Consider the following 22,689-nt stretch of genomic DNA (forward strand, 5'->3'; position numbering starts at 1 on the left):
TAAGGAAGAGACCGGCTCTGGGACAGAGGGGCCGCAGGTCTGCCTTGCTGACCATCCCTCAGCCGATCGTGGGGTCTTGCGGGAGAACACCAGACACTCTTGCTCTAGGACTCTGGGCCCCTCCCCCGCTGTTAGGGCGGGAGCGTCTCCTTCTAATCCCTTGCAGCCTCCAGCTGCTCTTCGGGCACCTGTGCGGCACGGGGCGGGCCCTCTGTTAGGCGGTGGTGTGCCCTCACTTCTGACAGCCCTCCTCTGGGAAGGAGAAGGGCACGGGCAGCAGAGTGGTGCCCAGTCCCCAGAGCCCTGCAGGAGAGCCTCCATCCTGGTGGAACGATCCAGAAGCCTTTGCAGGAGCCATGGCGGCTGAAAGGGTCCACGGAGAGCAGCTAGGGCTTTGTTGGGCTTCTTGCTTCCCGAATTTCAGGGCACGTTTGTGCATCTTGGCCACAGGAGAGCGAGCTGCTGCGTTTCAAAGCCTTCGTCCTGTTCGGGAAGCTGGCGAAGGTGGTCAGGATTTCCAAGAAGCACTTCTTCAAGGAGGAAGTGAAAAAAGCCTGGATCCCTCTCATGCTGCACTGCCAGGACCCCTGCTCCGATGCGGCCGAGGTAAGACACGCCCTCCTCTCCGTGTCCCGAGGTGTGGGGACCGCTGGCCCCAAAAGGAGAATGTGCGAGGGCGTCCCTCCCCCGCCTCTCCTGGTTCCTCACGCCAGGCTGGGGAGGGGGCTGTTCAGAGGACCCACAGACCGGCTTATGGAGGCGTCTCCGCTCTTTGGGGGCACACAGCGTAGCTTCCTTCTCCGGTTGCTGCCTGCAGGCCTCCTCTGCCCAGTCTCCCTTCTCTTCCAGTGGATTCTACAGCTTGCCATCACTCTTGGGTGCGATGACTCAGTGACGCTTAAAACTCACCTTAAATCCCTCCTCAGTGGCTCCCCGTGGGGCAGGCCGGGGCTGGGGCTGCGGTGTAGCGAGGGAGGGGTGCCCAGCTTGGCCCTGCACACCGCGGTTCTCCTGCCTACAGAAGCCCAGCTCCTCTGCTGTTTCGAGCTCCTCCCACAGCTCCCGCTCCTCTGATGGCTGCCCCTGACCCTGACCTCTGTCTTCTGTCTCCCCGTCTGTCTTCCTGTGTGAACAGGGGAGAGGCGTGGGGAGGGGGCTGAGATTAGGGGCCGGTCTGCCACCTCCCAGTGAGCTGCGGGGTCCTCGGCACCTCCTGCTCAGCTAGCATCTTGGTCTCCGGGTCTGGGGTCCCAAGAATCCTGCCCTTGTGAGGGCTGCAGGTGTCCACGCGGATGGGGTGGGGTGGCAGCCCTGTAGGTTGAGGGCATCACTCCCAACTCCTGCTCTGCCTCGGGGACACCATGAACTGTCACCTCTCAGAGATGCTTTCCTCACAAATCCATCACTGGCTCACACTGTTCTTCCACGTCATATCAGCAACTGTCCTACGGGGCGTGCTTCGGGGAAGGGGCCCCTAGGAAGCTGACCGAGAGGGTTTAATGAAGGAACAGCCGAGAGGGGCCGGGGCAGAGATCCACGTGGGAGGCAAGCACCAGGGCTGGTCCCAGCCACACTGCTGCCACTCCTGTCCCTGGGGAATAGATAGCCCAGCCTCTCCCCGCCCCCCAGTCTCCTGTCATATCCTCCTGTGGCCAAACCCCACTGGAGGCTGGAGGCCGAGGCCAGGGGGCCAGGTTGCTGCAGTGCTCAGAGGGGGTCTGGGGATGAGAAAGCTCACCCTGGTCCTACCAGTCCCTGCCAGGCTCCCGACCTCAATGTCCTGGAGGGGCGGGTCCCAGGCTGGGCCGCTGAGGGCATGAAGTGCTGGCTGAGGGGCAAGCAGGCTGCGTCTGCCTCCAAGGGGTTTTTCATAAAGTCGTTTGGAGCCATTATATAGGCTGGCAGGGCTCCAGGCCCAGGTACCCTTCTGGGGTTTCCTGAGGCTCTTCCGGGGCTGCCCTCTGGCCTATCGGTGGAACGTCAGCCCTGCCATCCCCCACCCCATCCCCCAGACCGTGTGCATCCCCTCGGTCCGCCTGATGCCCTTCCTCCATCCTCTGCCTGGTGTCCCTCCAGGCCTGTATGGCTACCATGTTTCAGTGTGTGCACTTCTGGGGCTGGAAGGCCCTGGAGAGCAGCTGGGGCCGAAGGGACAGCAGTACGGCCGATGAGATGACCGTTTTCCAGACAACGCTGTGCTCCATTCTGGTGAGGAAGTGGAAGGCCATGGGCCTGTTGGAGGTTGGCTGCTCTGGGGCTTGGGGCTTAGGGTCACAGCTGCCACAGTTTTCCGATTCTGTGCTCACCTTCTGGACGTGAAGCATCAAGACCAGCACCGTCCAATAGAGCCAGAATGCAAGCCACATACCCGTCTGTTTTCTGGTAGCTACGTTAAGAAAAGTGAAAGAGGAGAAACCAAATTGAATAGATCTTACTCAACCCGATGGGTCCAAACCATTGTCATTTCAACATGTAATCAACGTACAAATTATTCACGTGATATTTTACATTTTTGAGTTTCTGTCATCAAAACGCAGGAGGCTCTTCATACTTAATTCAAACTAGTCACATTTTAAGTGCTCAGGGACCCCCTGTGGCCAGTGGCCACGGTATTGGACAGCCATGCAGTTTGTAGACAATGTAATCTCTTCCCTGGGTCAGACAGAATGTAACAGGGGTCTGGAGGTCGTTAAGTTGTCCAGCTACTAATTTGCTGTGTGATGCTGGGATGGGCACTTGCCCTCTCTGGGCAGACCCTTCCGCATCCGACAGATGGGAACACACTCTGTGAGCAGCCAGTCTCTAGGACCTCATCCTCCATGGCTCTGTTCATCCTTTGTCTCTTGCAGACTCAGAAAAAGCCTGCCGTGCTCTATAGCTTCTTGCTGGAAACAATGACCTATGTTCATAGTAACTTGTCAAGGATCAGAATTGCTGCCTGCAACCTGGCAGGTGAGTGAGCGGATGTCTCCTGACGAGGGAGGGACATGGAGGGCCGGACTGGGGTCAGGGACAGGCGGCAGGGCAGGGGCCAGACTCAGTGGAAGTCCCCTTCTCTGCGTCCTCTCCCACTTTGCTTCCCACCGGCCTGATTCTCTATCAAGCATGGGCAGCGGAGTCCTAAACAGGTCTCGGAAGGTAAAACAGACTCTCTGCTAAAACAGGCCCCCTATTTGTGCGATGAGCATTTTGCCGGCTCTCATTGTAGGAACTATTATGAAGCAGATGTCTGCTCATCGCCTGAGAAAACTGGACTTTCCGGCATTACGGAACTGTAAGTGGCAGAGACTCAGTTATCCTGAGCCCACTAACCTCGTTCGGGGAGCTTAGAGAAACCCCCCGGGGCAGAGCCAGCCGGCCGTTCCCCGTGTAATCGGGGCACAAGCCTGCAGACGGCTTTCCAGGAAGACAGCTATCTGGGCGTGGAGTCCTTTCGTTCCCTGTGCCCTCTGCCTGCCTCCCCGTCACAAATATTGACGAGATGTTTCCACCCTGATTCCTTCCACTGATCCACACAGCGCTCGGGTTCTGTGGGTGATCTTCCTGTCCCTGGGAGAGAAGTCATGGAAGGCCCGGATGGGGGGACGTGTGTGCACGCACAGCTGCACCTGCCGTCCTCTGGCTGCACACACAGGGGCTCCCCGTCTGCAGTCCACGGGAGCCCCGTGCTGCACGGGCGGCTTCGGGGGGCCCTTCCACGTGCTCAGCTGCCCAGGGCGGAGGGCGCGGCTGTGCCGGGGCCTGATTCTCTCCCGTCTGTGCTCGCTCTCAGCTCTCCAGGAGCTGCAGCTGGACTCGGATCCTGGGGTCCGGAGGGCAGCCCTGGAGACTCTCAAGATCTTGGATACGTGTAGCCAGCACCCGCTTTTGGCTTCACCCGGAGGATTTTGCTAGGGGGTTCGAATGTAAAGTGTAAACTGCGTCCTCGGAGCGCCCAACCGCGCCGACCGCAGCGACGCAGACGTTTTTAATTTAGTTCGTTACGCAAAGCATTGTTCTAAAATAATCAGCATCCCTTTCTCTCCTCGCCTTGAAATAAACCTCCATGGCCATCGGGAGTGCAGATTTCTGACTGTGAGGTGACAACATCCCGGAGCCAAGACAGTGGGGCAGAGGGAGAATTGTGTCCCAATGGGGCTGTTTCATTCCCGCCTCCCCGGAGTGTGCAAGGGTCCAACGGCCCCCTCAGCCCAGAGGGTCTGAAGCCACCGTGGTGCACTCCGCTGCCGGGCGCTGTGCCAGGCAGCGAGGGGAGGCGGGCTGCTGTCCAGCCTCTGCCCCCCAGGACCCGACCCTTGACGGAAAAGAGGGTCTGGGCCGGGGACTGTGGTAGGTATCTAGCAAGGAGGGCGGCAGCCAGGGTGCAGGGGTGGGGGGAGTGGCCACCAGCCTGGGGATGACGGGGGTGGGGAGGGGGTGTCTTGGGGAAGTGACACTACCTCAGGCCTGCCCTCACTCTTCCCGTCACGGGGCCTGACAGGACAGGCTGGGACAGGGACCCAGCGGGGCCTGGAACAGAATTGGGCTGAGGCTCAAAAAAGAGAAATGATGGCCGTGTCCAAGAAAGAGCAGGGGAGAGGGGAGGGGAGCAGGGGAGGTTTCCGGACGCTCAGGCCAGCATCAGGGTCGCCTGTGGTTGTCTCCTGAGCAGTAACGGTGGGACTGCCGGGCCTTTGCACCGACTGCCAAAGCCAGCCACCACCCTGGGCCCGCCGGCGGGAGAGCGCTGCGGGGCAAAGACCATCCGCGCGCCCAAGGCTTCCCGGGGACGGTGGTTTTCCCGTTGTTTCGTGGCTCCCGTGGGATAGCGAAGGTGCTTCCTGCCAAGCGCTGAGGAGTGTCGCTGCCGACAGACCCGAATACCACAGATTCGGGCGGGAACGGACATGTCACTGGGTGCGGGTGCCAAGGAAAGAGCGACGGCGGCGCACAACCAGCTTCACCCCTTCGTAGCCATGCAGAACATCTCCAGATGGTTCGTAGACCTAAATTTGAAAAGCAAAGATGCAGGACGAAAGTATTTCTACTCCTGAGACTAGGTTTTCTTTAAAAAGTGAAGAGCAGAAGCCAGAAAAAATAAAAGGATGAAACTACTTGACTCTGTTAACAAACTGTAACTTCTGTACGAGAAGAAGCCGTAAAGTTAAATGACACACCAGAGATGGAAGAAGTTACCGGCAATTTAGACAAAACTAGGTTGGCTTGTATAACTGGATAGTCACCCAGGATACACCCAGATCAGTAGGAAACAAAGCAAATGAGAGTCCGGAGAGGACACTCGAAAAGCCAGTACCCCAGAAACGCACACTGAAGTATGTTTCACGCCCCCCCTCACCCCGGGAGTGGCGCCCACTGGCGGCACTAATACGGGACACGGGACCTCTTCTATGACTGGACAGAGCGCCAACTGCGATAGCCATTTGGGAAAGCGATTTGGCAATAAGCAGGGAAGTTGAAGACACACGCATCCACGACGTCCGCCACCGGTGAGCCCACGCACGCACTCGAGCACCGCGGCTGCGCGCGTCCTTAGCGGCAGGCACCCGGCAGGACCGTGGAGGAAACCAGCTACCTAGACCCTCGAAACACAAGACACCCGCGCCCATCGGCTCCTGTCAAGTGCAAACAGCTCTCGTGAAGCCCAGTTGCGGAGTATGTGCAGCACTCAACTCTGCACGTGGTAGCAGCACAGACCACCCCGGGGTCTACGGCGTCCTGTACCGGCAGAGCCTGAGAATTGCCCGAGACCCGTGCCTGAGCTCTTCTACCTGCCGTCTTCCCCTGATGTTCCAGCCTGCCCGGCGGCGGGGCCTGGCTAGGCCAGAGAACAGCAGCACAGGCCTGGATTGGTAGCAGGAGGTGTGTGTCGGCGGGGGGCGGGGGTGGTGTGAGCAAATGCTCTGCTGGGGACGCCGTGTGGCTGCAAGGTTTGGGACCATCCCAGGACTGTCTGAATACAGCACATTTTCAGCTACAAATATTAGGGTGTTGGGAGTTACTTTTCAGGGGTGAGTTAATGTTTCAATTTGCTATCTGCTACTATGGAAGAGACCAAGTTCCTGGCCTTAAACCATCATATCTGGGGCTTACACGGGTTTTAGAGCAAACAAGTTTCTCTTAACGACCGGGCATGGAGAGCTTTCTGAGGACATGTCTAGATTTAAAAAAGAACACCTGGGGAAAATAGGCCTAGAAAGGACCACATGAAAAATTTTAATTGAGCAACTTTATTCAAATAATTTCTATACTAAGAACTCAGAGTCATTTTAATGGGATCAGTTTCACTGAAATTTGCTTTGAAGGGCAGATAAGTGAAGCCAGTTCTCACATATTCTTGAGGATTAAAAACACACGTGCACACACACACGCAGAGTAAGGGGGAAGAGGGACAAACTCTTAAAAATAACTTGACTATACATCTTCAGCTTTCGACTTTTCTAATACAAAGTCACTTTTCTGTTCCATCTTGAAAGATGTGTTCTTTCCTTTAGAAAAAAAAAAAGACAAGGGAAATGATTTCAGTAAAATTCCACTAGAATTCCCGAGCCACCAGAAGCTTAACTGTTTTGTATTTATTCCACTGTATATATACAAGCATTCGTGTGTCCACTGTAGAAAATGCCAGCATGCTTCATCAACAGTGTCAAGGACGTAAAAAACCCACCCGAGGGTAACTCCCCTCCCGGCAGCAGCGCCACCTGGTGGTCCCGCCCGTGGGCTTCAACTCCAGGCCTGGCCTCCTGGCCTGGGTGGAACCAGGAGCTGGGAGGCTTCAGCTACATTCCCTCATTTATACAATAAGAGACAGAACCTGCCTGTCTGGGGATTAAGGAGGGAGCGTGTGAGAAGCTTCTACACGGCCTGGCACCCAGAAAGGGATCATACTTCGGCCATTAACATTCCTTCTAGTCACAGCTTGTGAAGATTTGGTCCCTGTCCTCAAGACATTTATAATTTAAGTAGGAAAAGAAGAAAAATGTGGAAAATGGTTAAGTATGTTCATATCACAGTTTTAAGACGAAACCCTCCAGGGGGCAGCCACCAAGACTTATCAAATTCCAGGGGAGCCGGCCCCACAGAGGGCAGAGTCCTCCTCCGGGTGCCCACTGCCCGGCACAGGGCATCACTCATGGCTGTGACCTTGGCGGGCCATCCCCTGCTCCATGGGCCCTCGCTGGGCAGGTGAACGAGGGGAGACTGCCAGGCGTCGAGAAGGTGGATCTCCTGAGGTGGGAGGGGTGGGTCAGGTGCAGCCGAGGTGGAAGAGGGTAGGCGGAGCGACCCCGCTGAACTCCAGGGGCTGAGTCAGCAGGTGGCTTGACCTGCCAGGAAATCTGGGGACGAGGTGGGAAGAGCCACAGAGGCGAGGCTGAGGGGCAGGAAGAGGCAGAGGATGAGTCAGGAGGAACACCGCGTGAGCAGGTGCAGGCTTGGACCAGTGGGGCTGGCTCTCACTCGAGGAGCTGCTCTCGGTGACAACCCCCTCTCGGCTGAGAAGGAAGTCATCCTGGGAGGTCATCCTGAGAGGTCGCGTGGGCGCTTCGCTCTCAATTCTCCTTGGAGTGCGCCTGCCGTGATCCCCGAAAGCCTCTGCCCCACAGAACTCACAATATGGCTCCGACTTCCCTGCTGGTGGTCTGGTCCGAGATGGGCGTAGGCAAAGAGCCCGAGGCCCAGACGAAAGGGAAAGCCTTGTGCTATCAGGGAAAGAGCCACTGCCCCAGCAGACGGGGGACCCTGCCCACAGTGGGGCCTCCTGGGGTGGGGGCCGCTGTCCTGGTCTGGCTGGGCCTGGCGGACCCCTCCCTTTTTGCTCCAGCTCCACGTCTGGCCTCACCTAAGGTCCCTGACCTCAACCCTTGCCCAGAAAGACCCATCACAGCGCAGGTCTGCTTAACCTGACAAAGGCTACCGTGCGGTTAAGGCCACGGGGTGCGGCCGTCGGAGGCGCCGGCGGAGAGAGCGGCTTCCGCGGAGCACGAGCTCGATGGCAGGCCGAGGAGACAGGAGCAGCCGAAGGAAGTGGAAGCAGAAGGAAAAAGACCAGACCCCGATTCCGACCCGAGGAGTCGCGGGAGGAGCCAGCACTGGCCACCGCACGCGCTCACACAGGGAGGAGCAGTCCTCGCCGGCAGCCCGCCCCAGCCGCAGCCAGAGCCCTCGAAGGCTTCTGGAAATACCCTCCGAGAGGGGGGCCATTGGGTCGGACCGCTGAGAAGCGTGAGTGGACAAAGGCAGGGAAGGACCCGTGGGGTCACTCAGGGCTGGTGACAGAGACAACTCAGGGCTCATCTGAGAGGAACGCCCCTGTCCCTGGGACGGGATCACAGCGGGGAAAAGAGAACAGGGGATGTTAGGGCAGACGGGGTTCATCTGAACGGCCCCGAAGGGGGCGGCCCATCTGCCTGGGACAAGGAGGGAGGAGTAAGTTCTTTCCTTGGCCTCACCTGCCCACACCACCCCCACAGGAAACCCCAAATGTGTGCTCATTCAGAAGGGTCGCATCGCCCGAATCCCGGCCGGGGGACACCGAAGTGTGTGGTGGGAAGCCTGGTGCTCATGTGAAACGTTGGACAAGCCCCCGTGACTTGCCCCACCCCACCTCTGGCAGCTCGTCTCCTGGGAAAAGAGAAGGGCGCACGCACACTCAAACTTGACTTAAGTGGTCCGCACAAGCCAAACTGTGGGACGAGGTGGGATCCCCACGCGGAGCACTGAGATCGTGGGCAGAGCAAGGGCGTGTGGCCCTCCCGCTCTGTCCCCGTTAAGCAACCCAGAAATAAAAGGAAAGTCAGTTTTGCTTTACGACAGCTGTTTTCTGGGTGAGACCAGGAGAGACTGGGAAGGACAGTTTGACAAGCACATACAGAACTCGCTAGCGAGGCTTTTTAGAAAAGTCTCCTAAACGCACTGTGGTGGGAAATGAGTAAAAGGTTCCCGGTAAGAACACTTACAGCCCGACCTTGGCGCATCTTACACACGAACATCTGGGTATAAATGCTCATTTCAGAGGAAGTGAAAGAATTTGGGAGGAAGTTTGGAAAGCGAACACAGAGGAAACCAACTGTAAAACACCCACGTTCAACCAACAGAAACGCACCTTCTTTTCCCAGGGGGGCTGTCGGGAGCCAGCCTGTCGCCCGGCCACGGGATGGCTCGGCCCACCACATGCGACGGATCCTGGGAACTGGCCCACTGTCCATACAGCGGGGAATCTGATAATCGGTGTCTCTTTGGAGGGGACTGGCGGCCCCTCCTGGCAGAGAGCACGAAGCACATAGACGGATGGGCCTCAAGTGTGGTCGAGCCCCGTGGACTTTCTATGCTCCACTGGGGTGATGCTGACAGCTTTGGGGGACCCTGGAAGCCAGAGTCCGGGTTTAATTTTTCCAAGGTGCGTCCTTTGGGACACTGAACTTCCACACTTGCTCTATCTGGAGATGTTCTGATATGTAAAGGTGCCAGGGTCCGCTGCGGTGACTGCTGGCAATACTTTTGATGAAGCTTGTCAAATTTTTCTTTTATTTCATTGTAACGATTCCTAACACAGCTCAGAGGCTCTGTGCCTGTTACTGAAGTAGCTTTGCTGGGTGATACGGACTTTCCAAGTATTCCAAGATTGCTTCCTTGAAAAAAAAGGTCAAGTCTCTGCTCCAAGCGGCGGGGGCTCTGCACGGAGCTGGTCTCTGAAAGCGAGGGAGGGGAACTCCTCTTGGGCAGGCCTCTCCCTGCTCCAACAGCTCGTTCACCCAGGTCTTCAAAAGCCTCACGGGACTGCTTAGCTTCTGCTCTGCTGAAAGGTCCGCTGAGCCTGCGGGTTTCTAAGCCCCGGGGGCCACGAGGGCTCGCTGGAGCAGCCCTGTACACAGCCACAGCCGAGGGCCCCGGGAGGGACGTCAGGCAGGGCTGCTTCCCGGGATTTGGGCAGTATTCCTGATGAAGCTTATCGAATTCCATTTCAATTTCCCTGTAACAATTCCCTCTCTTGCCAGGCAGTACTCTTGGTCTGGAAACGATCTTTACAGGAGAAATTAACCATTTTAGTGCCATAAGCCCATTTTCCTGCCCAAGAGGACGGATTGCACCGGCTCCTCCATAAGTCAGCGAACAACGCCTCTGGGGCGTTAAACTCCTCAACCCCCTGAGCCCCTCCCAACTTGGATTTAATTGGCGGATTTTGTGTTTGTTTACTTCGGGGAGATCTTTTTCCAATTTTAAACCCGCCTTCTGGCCAGAAGCATCTAGTAAGTTCTCGCAATCTCTTAACGCTTCCCCATCCTTCAGCGGCTCAGACCAGGGTGGGAGTCTGTCCTGGGAACCCCTTCGCGAGGGCCCGCCCCCCCGGCAATGCGTCCTGTTCATTCTATTCTTACACCTGTGCCGCCTCCTGGAGCTCCAGCTGTGAGCGATGAACGATGTTTTGGTGGAGATGATGCAGGACGGCTTTGCGCTCAGCAGCCGGCTCATGGAGTGCAGCATGCCCGCGTACAGGTCGCTGATTGTCACATCGCAGACGTCGTCGGCCTCGAAGGCTGGGCTGCTTGAGAAGCTGCTCCCCCCGGACTCCCGGAGAGAGAGACTGTTGCTTCTAGGCACGACGGCCAGGTCTGCCGAGCAGGGGCCTGAAGGACCGGGCTCCCCGGGACATGAAGCCGGCTTAACTGGGCCGCCAGGACTCCTTCCAGACACACGGCCATGGCCTCCTGGGGAAAAACAGACACAAGGTAAAGTGCCACTGTTCAAGACTGTCATCTGCAGAGACCACGGGAACTAAAGGGTGGATGGTGACAAAGCTTTTTTAAGCAATACAAAAAGGCAAGAAAAAAATTCCATAAAAATGTGGGGATAGATTCTTCTTAGAGAGATTTCCTCCTAGCTATCAAACTTAAACTTCTGCTCTCACCCAAACTTCCCCACCGGGGTCTTCCGTCCTTAGGCGATGGTGACACTGTTTACCTGCAGGGCTGGGGGTGGGGGAGACAGGACCCCGGATACACCTCCTCATGCAGATCTGACTTCCACATCATGTGAAATGTCTCATGTACTTAAAAAATAAAATGAAACCAACGAGGATAGGGGAACGCTAAAAATGAAAACAGACCCAGAAAGCACTCTGGTGTGTATCAAACTGATGATAACGGGAAGAGGAAGAAGAATCCAAATCACTTTGAACGCCATACTTGGAACTCATTGCCTCAGTGGGATACTGTCTGAGGATCAAAGTGTTGCTTGGAACTCCAGAACCTTCTTTAGAAGGTTATGGAGCAAGTGGTAGCAGGGGCCATGACTCTGAAACGGCTCTGCGCCGCCCGACCAACCAGGCGAGCACAGGGTTTTGGTGCTGGCGATCCCCGGGGGTGGGGGCGACCGTGGAGTCGGGGTTGAGGGCACGAAGAGCTTAAAACTGACAGCACAGGCTAGAGGACGTGGAAGCCAGTGAAGGACTCCTGCAGCCTACACGTGGGACAACTTGAGCAGAACGGTTTTGTTTTTTTTTTTTAAGTAAAACCACGTGGGGATAAAGGAGAGAACAAAATTCAGGAAAGAAGTGAGACAGTGCTTGGAAGAATGCCAGCAGGTGCTCCCGGGAGGAATGGTAGGACCCAGACAGGGTGGGTTTGCAGCATGGACTCGGGCAGGAGTTGGAGCCCAACACCAAAACCACGGGGTGGGGAGGTCTGTGGGGAACCAGGCAATCTCAGAGGAGCACCCACAGACGACTCTGAGGAACAAGGAACCTGGAGGGTCCTCCCTTAGCTAAGTGCTCAGGCTCGAGTGTCACCAACAACAGGACAGAGTGACGGGACATCCTCAGAGAACACATCATCACCTATGCAGTATTTTTGCCAAAAATGTTTAACATGAACTTAACCTTGAGAAAGTCCAGAGAAGACCAAATTGAGGGACGTTCTGCAAACTACTGGCAGCCAAGACTATTCAGCAGAGTTGTGACAGGAGATGGCCCAGGAGCTCCTGGCCTGCGGGGCCAGCTACACCCTGGCCTGTGCGGGGGTTTCCCTGTTCTTAGGAGACCTGCCAGCACTTAGCGACATACACGAACGCAGGTCGATGTACACGGTGCGTGGGCGTGGGTGCAGCGGGCGGAGAAGCAAATGCCACAACATGTGGACTGTTACATGTAAGCAAAGCATGTGTATCGCAGGAGTCCTGTGTTTCTGGAGATTGAAAGGTTTCACAACAGTGCGTCAGGATAAAGAGCTAATCAGCATTAGCACGCCGGAGCGCCAGAGGAAAAAAGCAGTTCATTGGTTAAATATGAATAATTTACCTATTAAGCACTGGTCACAGTTTATGTCAATGAAACACGCACATAAGCAAAAGGGACATGGTTCACGCAAAGTTTCATCACACTCACCATGGGCAGGCCTGGCAGGCGAGGCCAAGGAAGGGATCAGTGTCGCACAGGTGTCCTCTCCATCTCCGTCATCAGTACACTGAAATCAAAGCACATGATTTTAATATGTGTCGATAGGTGGGGGCATCCTAAGAGGTCCCCCACCGCCAGTGCTATGACCCGCGGATGGCGTGAGGAGCCACTCCGCCCCCACCACAGGCTCTGCGTGTAAGCTCCACAGCAGACATGACAAGTGTCACCACCACTGTGGTAGCCGCGGCCTCCAGCAGACGTGGGAAGAGGTGCCTTAGTAAAACCGGGAGCTTGGTCCACGTGGTCCCCAGGGGAACCCCGAGAGGGCCACCGCCACCACCCATCTGTCACAGAGCGTGAACAAGAACCTGATTAACGGGCCTCAACGTGTCTCTAGGATTCAATGGTCAGAAGATGCTGGCGGGCAGCACGTTACCTCCGAACACCCTTCATCCCATAGCAGTGCGTCCACCTGGGTCAGGTATCTCCTCCTTAGCTCATTTTTCAGAGGGCTCCAAGGCACTGCAGGCTGATAGAGAAGAGAACCAGTATGCGTAAGAGCTTTTGGGTCTGGATGAGCTCTTGGGTTCTGGAACAAACGCACATCAGTAAATGAAGTTCCTCAAAGTCGCTTTTCGCTCCTTGCTGTAAGCGCAAAGCGGTCCAGACCCTCTGAAAAGCCCCCTGACCCAGAAGTCAAACTTTAGATAATTTACCCAGTGACAACCATCCAAAAGAAAGTAAAACAAGACAAACCATAGGAGCCTGTGGAGGTTTAGGACAGCATTACTACAACAGAAAATAATTTAAAACAATCTGAATATTCTTAGGTGAGTTCGGGACTCAACTATGAAAATCAGCCCCAATCAGTACATTTATAAGAAAAGATGTTCAGCATTTTGGCTCAGGAGGCAGGAACAGCCGCCTCTCCATTCCCCTTCTGCCACGTGCCGGGGGAGAGGGCATCTCGACCTTCACTCCGCACGCGAGTGGGAGGCAGATGGGAGATAACACACATTGTCCAGGGTGTTCCTTATTGCTGGGGCCATCTGCCTCCCCTTTACTGCTGCCCCAACGTAATACTTCAAAAAGTACCCCCTTCACCCCAGGGTCACTGCCCATTCCAGTTAGACACTAAAAAGTCACACATCGGGTATATGGGCAAACTCTGCATGAAAAGAGCCATTTTAGAGAAAACCCACATACTAGCTATTCCAGCATCTGACACTGGGGGCAGGAAAGACGCTCCACTTGACTAAGTTCTTTGTATTTTCTGGTGTATCCCAATGGAGGGAAGGTGAGATCAGATCCTGATGGGTGCAGAGGAGAGAGGTGATTTCTGGCACCACTGGGCCACTCTGGGAGTTAGAACAACAGCCTGATGATGTGACCTCGTGATGACATGGGCCTCCACGGGCTGACCTGGAAATACTTCCCAGAAACAACTTCCTTACGACATTGCCTCTTTGGGCAAAGGCCAGCTTAGAACCTAACTTTCAATATCGCGTGCTCGATCAAGGGTACGGGCACACTGTGAATTGTGACTGTTCTATCTGCAGACGGAACATCATCCAAGACGTTTGGAAGTTCAGTAAACCGGGCTGGAACCGCGGGCAGTAACGGCTGCCGCATGCTAGACAGCAGCCCCTCGCTGCCTTGTGGGATCTGAAGGAGGACCAGAGACGTGAGGGGCGGTATCAGCAAAGAGCGAGCCTCGGATGAGCACAAGAAAGACACCGGAAATGGGGATGTGCCCTTGTATCCCCAAGCCCAGGCTTGGTCCCTTCATTACAACAGGCAGGGCTCACCATGAAGGAACCGGCAACCACATCTTCCTGATATAAAGATGTATCATCATCGCTTTTTGAATCTAAAAGCAAAAAAGGAAATCTCGATCAGCATTTTAAAGAAAGCTTGCATCTTCCTCCTAGGGACAGTTTTTGCATCACTACAGCATGTTCTAGAACGCTCCCTTCAACAGGGACATAGCCACCTGTCGCTGTGCTGGTTACCAGTAATGCAACAAACCCATCAGAACAGCGATACGACCGGAGAAGCAGCGGTGTGCTTGCTCACCTTTTTTTTTTTTTTTTTAAAGATTTTATTTATTTATTTGAGAGAGAGAGAGAGTGTGTGTGTGTGCGTGTGTGTGCGTGCACAAGCAGGGGGTAGGGGCGAAGGGAAAGGGAGAAGCAGACTCCTTGCTGAGAGTAGAGCCCGATGTGGGGATGGATCCCAGGACCCCAAGATCATGACCTGAGCCGAAGGCAGATGCTTAACCGACTGAGCCACCCAGGCGCCCCTGGAGAAGCTTTCTATCACCTCGAGTTCCTTCAATGGCCTCTGATTTTAGGAACTGAGTCACTCTAGCCCTGCACTGTCCTAGTCTGTGATGATGTAAAGGTCCCTACCTGCTGTCTGGTATGTTAGCCACTGGCCACACGTGGCTGGTGAACACCTGGAATGTGGCTAATGAGGCTGGGAAACATAATGTTAAATTTTATTTAATTTTCAATTCATTTGAAAAGCCGCCAGCAACAAGGGCCACCATGCTGGACGGTGCAGCTCCGGGATAACGATTTCTAATGATTTCAAGCAGTCTAGAAACTCATGGACCTAAGGATTTGTGGAGTTAAAATCAGGATCAATGAGTAAACACCTTCATTAAGGTCTCTCTAGTTCTATTTGGAAAGACCAGCCAGTGTTCCCCGAAGGACTGAACCCATTTTACAGCCAGCCCAGAGCAGGCGAGGTGCCAGCGAGGGCGGGGCAGGGCGCGCAAAGGCTGTGGAAGACCGGGGCTGGCAGGAGACGTGGGTTCCGGACCAGTTACAAAGTCTAACATTACAGACATACAGTCTGGTTAACTGTTACCCAGAGAAGAACTGGTGTAGAGAGCCTGGGTGAAAGTGGAGGTCTGTTCTGATCTGGGGGTCAGGGGGCTTCCTGAGGGCAGTGAAACACGGCAGGCGGGACAGGATTCTGCTCTTTATCCTCAGAGCAACAGGAAGCCACCGCAGTGCTTTGAGCAGAGAAGCAGTCTGACTGGATGGCGTGGTCACAGAGCTGGTACTGTGGGGGGTGCAGCGGGGCACGGGGGCAGAGCGGCACGAGGGACAGGGGAGGCAGAGGCAAGGAAGGTGACGTCTTGGGTAGGAGGGAGGGAGGGGCTGGGTTTCTGGCTCAGTCTACAGATGTGCTAGGGTGACCTTTTCAGTTTAGATGTGCCAAATTTAGACAAAGTATTCAAGAAGAGAGGCTGACAGGGTGAGGGGCTCCGACCAATCTCAAGCAAGGGCAACCAGTGGAGAGGGGAGGTGGGCTGGCAGGAGGGGCGGAGAAGGAAGAAAACCCACAGGGCACAGGGCCACCGGCGAATGCCAGGATTTCCAGAAGCTTCGAATGCTACCAAGAGGGCAAGGGGATAGAAGCCACGGAATGCCAATGGGAGTCAGCAACGGGGTGGCTGGGACCACTGAGAGTTACGCCGTCCAGATGGAGTCGGGAGCCAGCAGGGAGCTGGCGGAGTGCATGGCAGGTGCGAGCATGAGCAGCCCTACAAGCTGGGTTGTGCGGGGAAGCAGAACCAAGGCTAGGTGGCTAGAGGGGGGCACAGGGCGGAGGGGGTCCATCAACTATGCTCTGGGTGCTTGAGATGAAATCTGAGTGCATTCAACACTGACGGGCTACACCCAGGGCCGAGGGAGACCCCAAAGAGAGAAAGATGGTGGCGGTCGACAGATTCCCCAGAAAACAGGCTGGGTCTGGCTTTGGGTAGCAGGACTGGCCCGGGGCAGGAAAGGAGGCCCCTCTGAGAACAAGGAAGGAGGACAAGGTGACGCAGAGGCAGGAAGACGTCCCACAGAAGTCAGAAGTTCAAATACCGCCCTATGGAGAAATTCCTGAGATTAATTTTTTTAAGGGGGAGCAATAAGTTAAAAAAGGCACGGGAGGGTGTAGGTCCATTCTTCAAGAACGCCTGAGTGTTGTTTAGGCGTCAAGTACCACGGATGTAACTGAGCAAGACAGAAGGAGGTAGTAGGCACTTTAAGACGCTCTGGTTTTTAAAATAGCCTTGGAAAAAGTCCTAGTGAGGGATCTGGACTTTAAATGCTGTACCAGGGACCCGTGCCCCTGCCAACCCCGCGGCCTAGCACAGGGACACTCACCCACTGCCAGGACCCGTGTGCTGGGCACGGGAGGCGCCGGGCCTCTGGCGCTGGCTTCCGCGGAGCCGCCACCGCTCCTGCTGACCGTCTCCACCGGGGAGTCCTCAAAAGCACAGAAGTGGATCAAGACAGGCTCGATTCAGTAATAATGCACTTCAAAGCCACTGTCAAGTAACAACCCTACAATCCTTCCTTTAGCGTATGACAGAACAGGGTTTCACGCACTTCTCTTCTAGTACTTTCCCGCACAAAGGGCCTCGAGACTCCCCAGCGATTGTAAGGGTTCCCCTCAGAGAAGGACCAAGTTTCTTCCTCTGGGTGTGCCCTGGGCTACTGCTCTCAGAACCACTTGGACGGTGGGGGACAGGGCAGGGGACTCGAGGAGCAAAGGCAGGAATGCAGGGGCCAGACTGCGGCCCACGCGTGGCGGCCACATCAAACCCAAACGCCACAGGACAGCCTGGTCACTAGATCAGCGGGTAGAACCCAGAAATCGGAGAGGCCCTGAGGGACCTTCTGTGATCTCATCTGTGACCCTGTGCGTGTGAGGCCAGCTCTCAGGGGCAATCAGCCGTCGTGACCAGGACTCACGCCGCGGGGGCAGCCAGCGGGCCGTGTGCCACTCTCTACAGCCTGGTCTCCACCCTTGGCCTCACTAACGATCCTGACGAATGCCATCGATGGGTTCTCAGGAGTAAAATCTGAGAATTCAAGACACCAGATTGGCTGCGGCATCTTAGGAACCCTGCCGCCTTGCGAAAACAGCAATGAGAACATGTGAGGCCCGTCCCTTCAGGGACGATCCTGACGCTACGTCGGGACCAGGGGGTTCGTGGCTGGCTGCGAACAGTGCGTGGGAACCGAATCCTGCCTTGGGGAGTGCCGCCCCTTTGTGTTTGGGTAAGGAGGGACTGAATCACCTAGAACAGATGGAAGGGACTAGGAGGGGCCTGTGGAGGAGCTGATTCGTGGCTGCCGGGTCTGGACGGGAGGCAGAACTTGATCTGAGAACTAGGGGGAAGTGGAGCCATGGGCACTGACGACTGGCAGCTCTGGGGGCTACAAAGAGAACCCGGGCCTCGTGTTGGGACCAGACCAACAGGTCAACACACGCACAGCCTGCTGTGGCTTACTGCCCCCCGTGGCCTCAAGGCAGTCATCCCAGGGGTGCAGTGGGGGGGGGGGCACCTGAGTATCTGGTTGTCTGGGAAAAGGAGGCAGATTTGGGCACAGTCACACATAGTAACTTTGGGGGGCTGCAGACGTCTGAATGGTCAGCACAGATGATGCCCAGCATTCTAATCCTAAGAGAGGAGCTTCGAATTCTATAGACCCCAGGCAGAGGTGCTCCTGCACTTCAAGTAAAAACCGTAAATAAATGTCCAGATGGAAACACGTGGCTACCCGGGCCATCCAAGCACCGGTCTGATCGTGGGCATCCCTATCACGCATAATTTAGAGTACGTATACTTTGACCTAATAATCGCACTTCCTGGTATCTATTATGTAAGGCATAATATTGGCACTGGAAAGACACAAGGATGGTCCTCTGAGGGGTATTTATAACAGGGGTCTTATAAAGAAAGTTTCATGAGAACACAGCCAGGCCTGCCCATTCACATATGGGATATGGGAGCCTTCCCCTCACAATACAGAACAGAGTAATTGTGACCACACAGCCAGCAAGGCCGAAAATACTTCTCACCTGGCCCTTCGGCGGAAGTGTGCCAATCCCAATTTCTAATAAAGGAAGGTGCAAACAGCTACATGCCTATCCTCCAGAGAAGTTTTTTAAAAAAGGTAACTGAATCATACAATGGAGGATGAAAAGAAATGTTCACAATGTATTTTGTGTGGAAAACAGAGCGTAAAAAACTTGTGTATTATGAACAGGAATTACATTATACTAAAATATCACTAGTGACTACAGAAGTCAGGTCGATTGTAATAGTTACATGTATTTCTAACATTTCGACAACTAAATGCATGATGTGTGTGATGAAAACAATCAGGAAGAAATTATATTTCTGAATTGCTGTTAATGGCTTGGGAATCCTAACCCTGACGTTTTCATTCTGGGGTACAGGCTTCTTGGCTGAGAAGCAGTCATTAAGGGGATACCGGATGTCCTTGCAAACATGACTATAGCAAGACTCCGTGGGTCTCCCAGCGGGAAGGTGAGCTATGTCGGCTCCTCCCATGAACATACCAGGCCGCCCGCCTGCTGCAGTGTCCGGGGATAAATCTGGGGAAAACCACACCTGGGCTTTGGAAGGTAGCTCCATGGGGGAAAGAAGTGTGATCCCATACCCTCGCCCTAGTCTCTTCCCCTTGCAGAAGAGAAAAGAGGCATGTTTCTTTCCTCAAAGGAACGGGGTCGGGTCTTTTCTGTAAGGACCCAACAAAGTAAGCTTGCAGCTGTGGCTGAAGCTGGGGCGGGAGCAGATTTCCCCCGCCGGCCCGTCCTGCACGTGGGGCTGCTGTCAAGAGCCCCTCAGCCTACAGCAGAGGAATTGCGGACAGCTCCTCCCGGTACCTGACAAGCAACACAAGCAAAGCTTCTCAGTAAATCCTTAGAGGAAAATGGGGTAGCTTGGGTGAGAAAGCCAGAGATCAGTAGCCCCATGGTGATCTCCGGAGGTTCCCGGCGTGGCCACAGCGGACTCACACTTTATCCCCATCGATATTCCTGCACGGCAGCGTGTGTTGGTGATAAAATTTGACATTAAATACCTGGATGTGTCCTTTGTTTCTCTCCTTTACTAGTCCTCCGCCCCAAATTCTCAATCCTTCAGAAAAGAAATGAAATAAAAATTACCACTTACACAATCCTGACCCCTGAATTTCTGCTCAGTGTATGTCAAAGAAAACCAAAGGGACAGGCAAAAGAAAGATGTACACTGAAAGCAAGCCCGACTTCTGATATTCTGTTATTTTCATCTTTGTGAGGCTGAAGGTTTGTTTTTTTTAAATTTAGACAAAAAGCTGTCGTTAATGAAACTCTCCCATCTAGTAAGCAGCAGCTCGTCCAATTCTGTCCTCAAGCCACAGTGTTAAATGGGAACAAGCAACACACACAGGTCAAGTATTGTCCTCAAAATATATATATTGAGAGCAATCTACATTCTACATATAGACCAGAAGCACTGTTTGAGGGCAATCTCTCCACCCCGTGTAGAGTGCTTTCTGAGGGCAATCTATATGTACCCAGTAAGGCTGAGATTTGGGAACACTGAGATTCGGGAGTCCTGCCACTTACTAGTTAGCAGAACCTGGGCAAGAATACTTAATCTCTCCCTAATCCTCCGTGGGCTCCCAGGTAAATTCAAAGTGAGTAAGACAGGATCGTTGGCTTGAGATGGTTACTAAGGACGATACTGGCAGCGAACGTTTGCACGGTGCTCACCATGTTCCAGGCTCTATCCTAAACACTTCCTGTGTATACCATATTTAGAACTTACAACTCACTTCTACGGAACTCATGTAGAGTACTCGTAACTCCCTGGGGGGTGGGGTAGGCACTCACCAAGTTCACTGTACAGATGGAGACACAGAGGCAAGAAATAGGTCAAGTCACCAAGCCCAGGCCGCTCAGCCAAGTGGTGGGGCCAGGCTGTGAACCCAGGGGAGTGACTCTCTGTGCTCCTGACCACTGTGCCACGTGGCCTTTCCAGAACAAAGTGATGCTAAGCAAATGTGCTAAGTCAAGTCAAGGCTTTGCTGGTGCGGCTAAGTGACATGGGGCTAGTTCCCTAACTTCTTTCGGCTGCATCCTAAGAACAGTACCTACCTCAAAGGGTTGTTGAGAATCAAAAACAGGAGACCTCAGAAGCGTAGGGCACACAGTTAGCTGTCAACACATGTGGACAACTATGATTCCCCTACTGTCTTCAACATCATCAGTGTGGGAGTGTTAGCTACACTCTACACACCATGGTGTTGCTTTCAATTGGGAGTTCATGCCACAAGGAGGTCAGCTAGCTCTAATCAGAAAGTAACCCCCCAGGCTAAACAACAGGTCAGCGGAACTGTGCTATCATCAGCCAGGAGCTCCTTAGATCTCCTGAATCCACACCCAGCATTGCTGCCAGAGGCCCCAGGAATCTGTGTTTTAACAAGCTCCCCGGGGGGCCTTGTTGCTCTAAGTGTGAGTGCCCTCAAGCTGTTTAGATGCTTCAACTACTGTTGTCCTCAAACTGGAGTCAGAGTGGGTTTCACGGGTGGAGTTAGTGGTGCTTTAGATATGCGGAGGGGCCAAAATATTCCAGACATGCCCATCCTTGCAGAAACAGTGCATAAGAACAGAGTGAAGCCTGCTGGTGACACCCTTAGGAATGATTCCTACATGGACGGCCCTGTGTTCTGCCCTCAGGTTAGATTTGTCATCGCCTGACACTACACTTGATCTTAGCCGAGAAAGGCCCAGAAGCAATTGTCATCACTCGACAGAAACCAGAGAGTAAGTGAAACCTGGAGCTGGCATATCTTAGCTTCTGTCTTCATGAACTTTTCACCCAAGGTGTGGCTGGCTCACCTAAAAATGGAGACAGCTAACAGTTTATTTAACTTCAGACGCTGATCCTATGAAACTTTTAGTGCCTGTCTGTCCAGTGCACAACAGAAATGGATGAGATTTGCCTTTACAAGTAAGTCAGAATGACCCAGTAATAAGTGAGTGGGTGGAACTGACCTCTTCACCTAGTTACCAAAGAGAATCCATGAGATTAAGTCAGCTTACAGCATCAACCACTAAACAGAATGGCTCCTTCTCCCTATATTCAGGTCAAGTTCCAAGTTCTCAGAACTTCAGGGTGAACAGTTAATACTCCAAGTCAAATAGGTCAAATAACAGTCAATAGGAGGGGTTTGGGAGGGCTGGGCTCTGTTCCAAGAGCTCTACAGGCATGCTTATGTAACTTACAACACCCCATCAAATAACCCCTTTGACAGATGAAGAAACAGAGGCACAGTCTCCACTGTTAAAGCAACCAGACTAAGCTGACAGAGTAAGTGGCCAGGCAGGGGCATTTTGAACCAGCATGCATCTATGGGTCTGCAGAATTCTGTTTTATTAAGTAATTCTGCCAGAAATAAGTAATTTAAGTAATTTACAGGTTCAAGGGAACTAGTAATCTTTTACATTCTACTAGGTGAACAAAGTTTATTTTCATAAGAAAGCAGGGACAGCATTTCAAACTCTGGGAAGACACTACTCTTCACACTCTGAACTGTAAATATTCAGAAGGTGGGAATGACTCGTACCCTGGGGTGTCTCATAGGTCAGCGTGGACATCTGCACCAGCGGGGCATCCTCGAAGGGCTGGTTGTACTGCGGGAGAGACAGGGGTGTCCCTTCAGGTCCAAGGGCCACGAGGAGGCCCTGACCCGGCGGAGGAGGCACCAGCGCGAGGCTGGAAGTCTGGAGGACCCCCCCCCCATCGACCTCCCTCCCTCTTGCCCCCCAACCACCTCCCCCCTCCACCCCAGACCCCCAATCCCGTCTCCCCAACCCGCTTCCTCCTCTCCACCCCCATCTCCCCTACCCTTCCTGCCCTGTTGGCCCCGCCGCCTCCATCCTTACCCCAGCCACCACCCCGTTTTCTCCCTTTGGCCTCGCGCCCCGACTCCCCCACTCCAGCGGGCCTGTGGGGGGTGCCGCACCTTTTCTATCAGTCGCTGCATGTGCTTCTGGAAGCGGCGGCGGCTCTCCCGAAGCTGCCACAGCAGCGTATCCTCCCCCAGGAGCTGGTCCTCCATGGCTCCGAGACCCACACCAGACTCCAGCCGGAAGCACAACCGCAGCCCCTCTCGCGGCCCCTCCCGCGGCCCGGTTCAAATAGCGACTCCCGCCCTTTCTGCCTGCCCTTCCGACTGCCTATTGGCTGGTGCGGAGAGGCCGGGCGCTGATTGGGCCTTTCAAACGTAGCTTCGCATCTTACTCCCGGCCAATCCGCGCCCGAGTTTCCGGCCCCGCCCGGCCACCGCGCAAGGGCGAAAAGGAGGGGGGTGGGGTCTGTCACTGCGCCTGCGTTCGGAGGTGGCAGGTCGGCAGGTGCAGTGTCTGTTAATCGGCTGTGCTACGAGAATCCTGTGAAATACGTACGATTCTTCCGTTGTGCACCTGAAATCTCA

At 54.5% G+C, this 22,689-nt stretch overlaps 2 protein-coding genes across 13 annotated transcripts in view; one reads left to right on the plus strand and one right to left on the minus strand.

Moving 5' to 3' along the window:
- The window catches only part of MROH2A (maestro heat like repeat family member 2A), a 43,188-nt gene extending 38,804 nt beyond the window's left edge, over positions 1 to 4,384 (plus strand). For 6 of the 11 annotated variants that reach the window (XM_087864590.1, XM_087864594.1, XM_045794072.2 and 3 more), the window contains one exon: positions 451 to 2,075. In XM_087864590.1, the coding sequence (XP_087720716.1) occupies positions 451 to 1,074 (624 nt within the window). In that variant the 3' untranslated portion in view covers positions 1,075 to 2,075. The other 5 variants (XM_087864598.1, XM_045794068.2, XM_087864564.1 and 2 more) reach the window with 4 other exon arrangements.
- Positions 4,385 to 6,205: 1,821 nt separating this feature from the next.
- Positions 6,206 to 22,366, minus strand: HJURP (Holliday junction recognition protein). 2 transcript variants are annotated; one of them, XM_045794190.2, is made up of 9 exons: positions 22,219 to 22,366; positions 21,820 to 21,886; positions 19,291 to 19,346; positions 16,558 to 16,660; positions 14,197 to 14,258; positions 12,825 to 12,917; positions 12,377 to 12,455; positions 9,101 to 10,703; positions 6,206 to 6,485 (listed from the first exon to the last, which is right to left on the minus strand). In XM_045794190.2, exons 1-9 carry the CDS (start codon positions 22,312 to 22,314, stop codon positions 6,449 to 6,451), a joined length of 2,196 nt encoding a protein of 731 aa, XP_045650146.2. In that variant the 5' UTR covers positions 22,315 to 22,366; the 3' UTR covers positions 6,206 to 6,448. The 2 variants fall into 2 exon arrangements, with proteins under 2 accessions (XP_045650146.2, XP_087720737.1); XM_087864611.1 differs by lacking the exon at positions 22,219 to 22,366 and adding an exon at positions 21,028 to 21,091.
- Between the last annotated feature and the right edge of the window lie 323 nt (positions 22,367 to 22,689).

Source organism: Ursus americanus, chromosome 1 (genome assembly GCF_024610735.1).
Source record: "Ursus americanus isolate L20-20 chromosome 1, mUrsAme1.1.p, whole genome shotgun sequence".
Taxonomy (NCBI): domain Eukaryota; kingdom Metazoa; phylum Chordata; class Mammalia; order Carnivora; family Ursidae; genus Ursus; species Ursus americanus.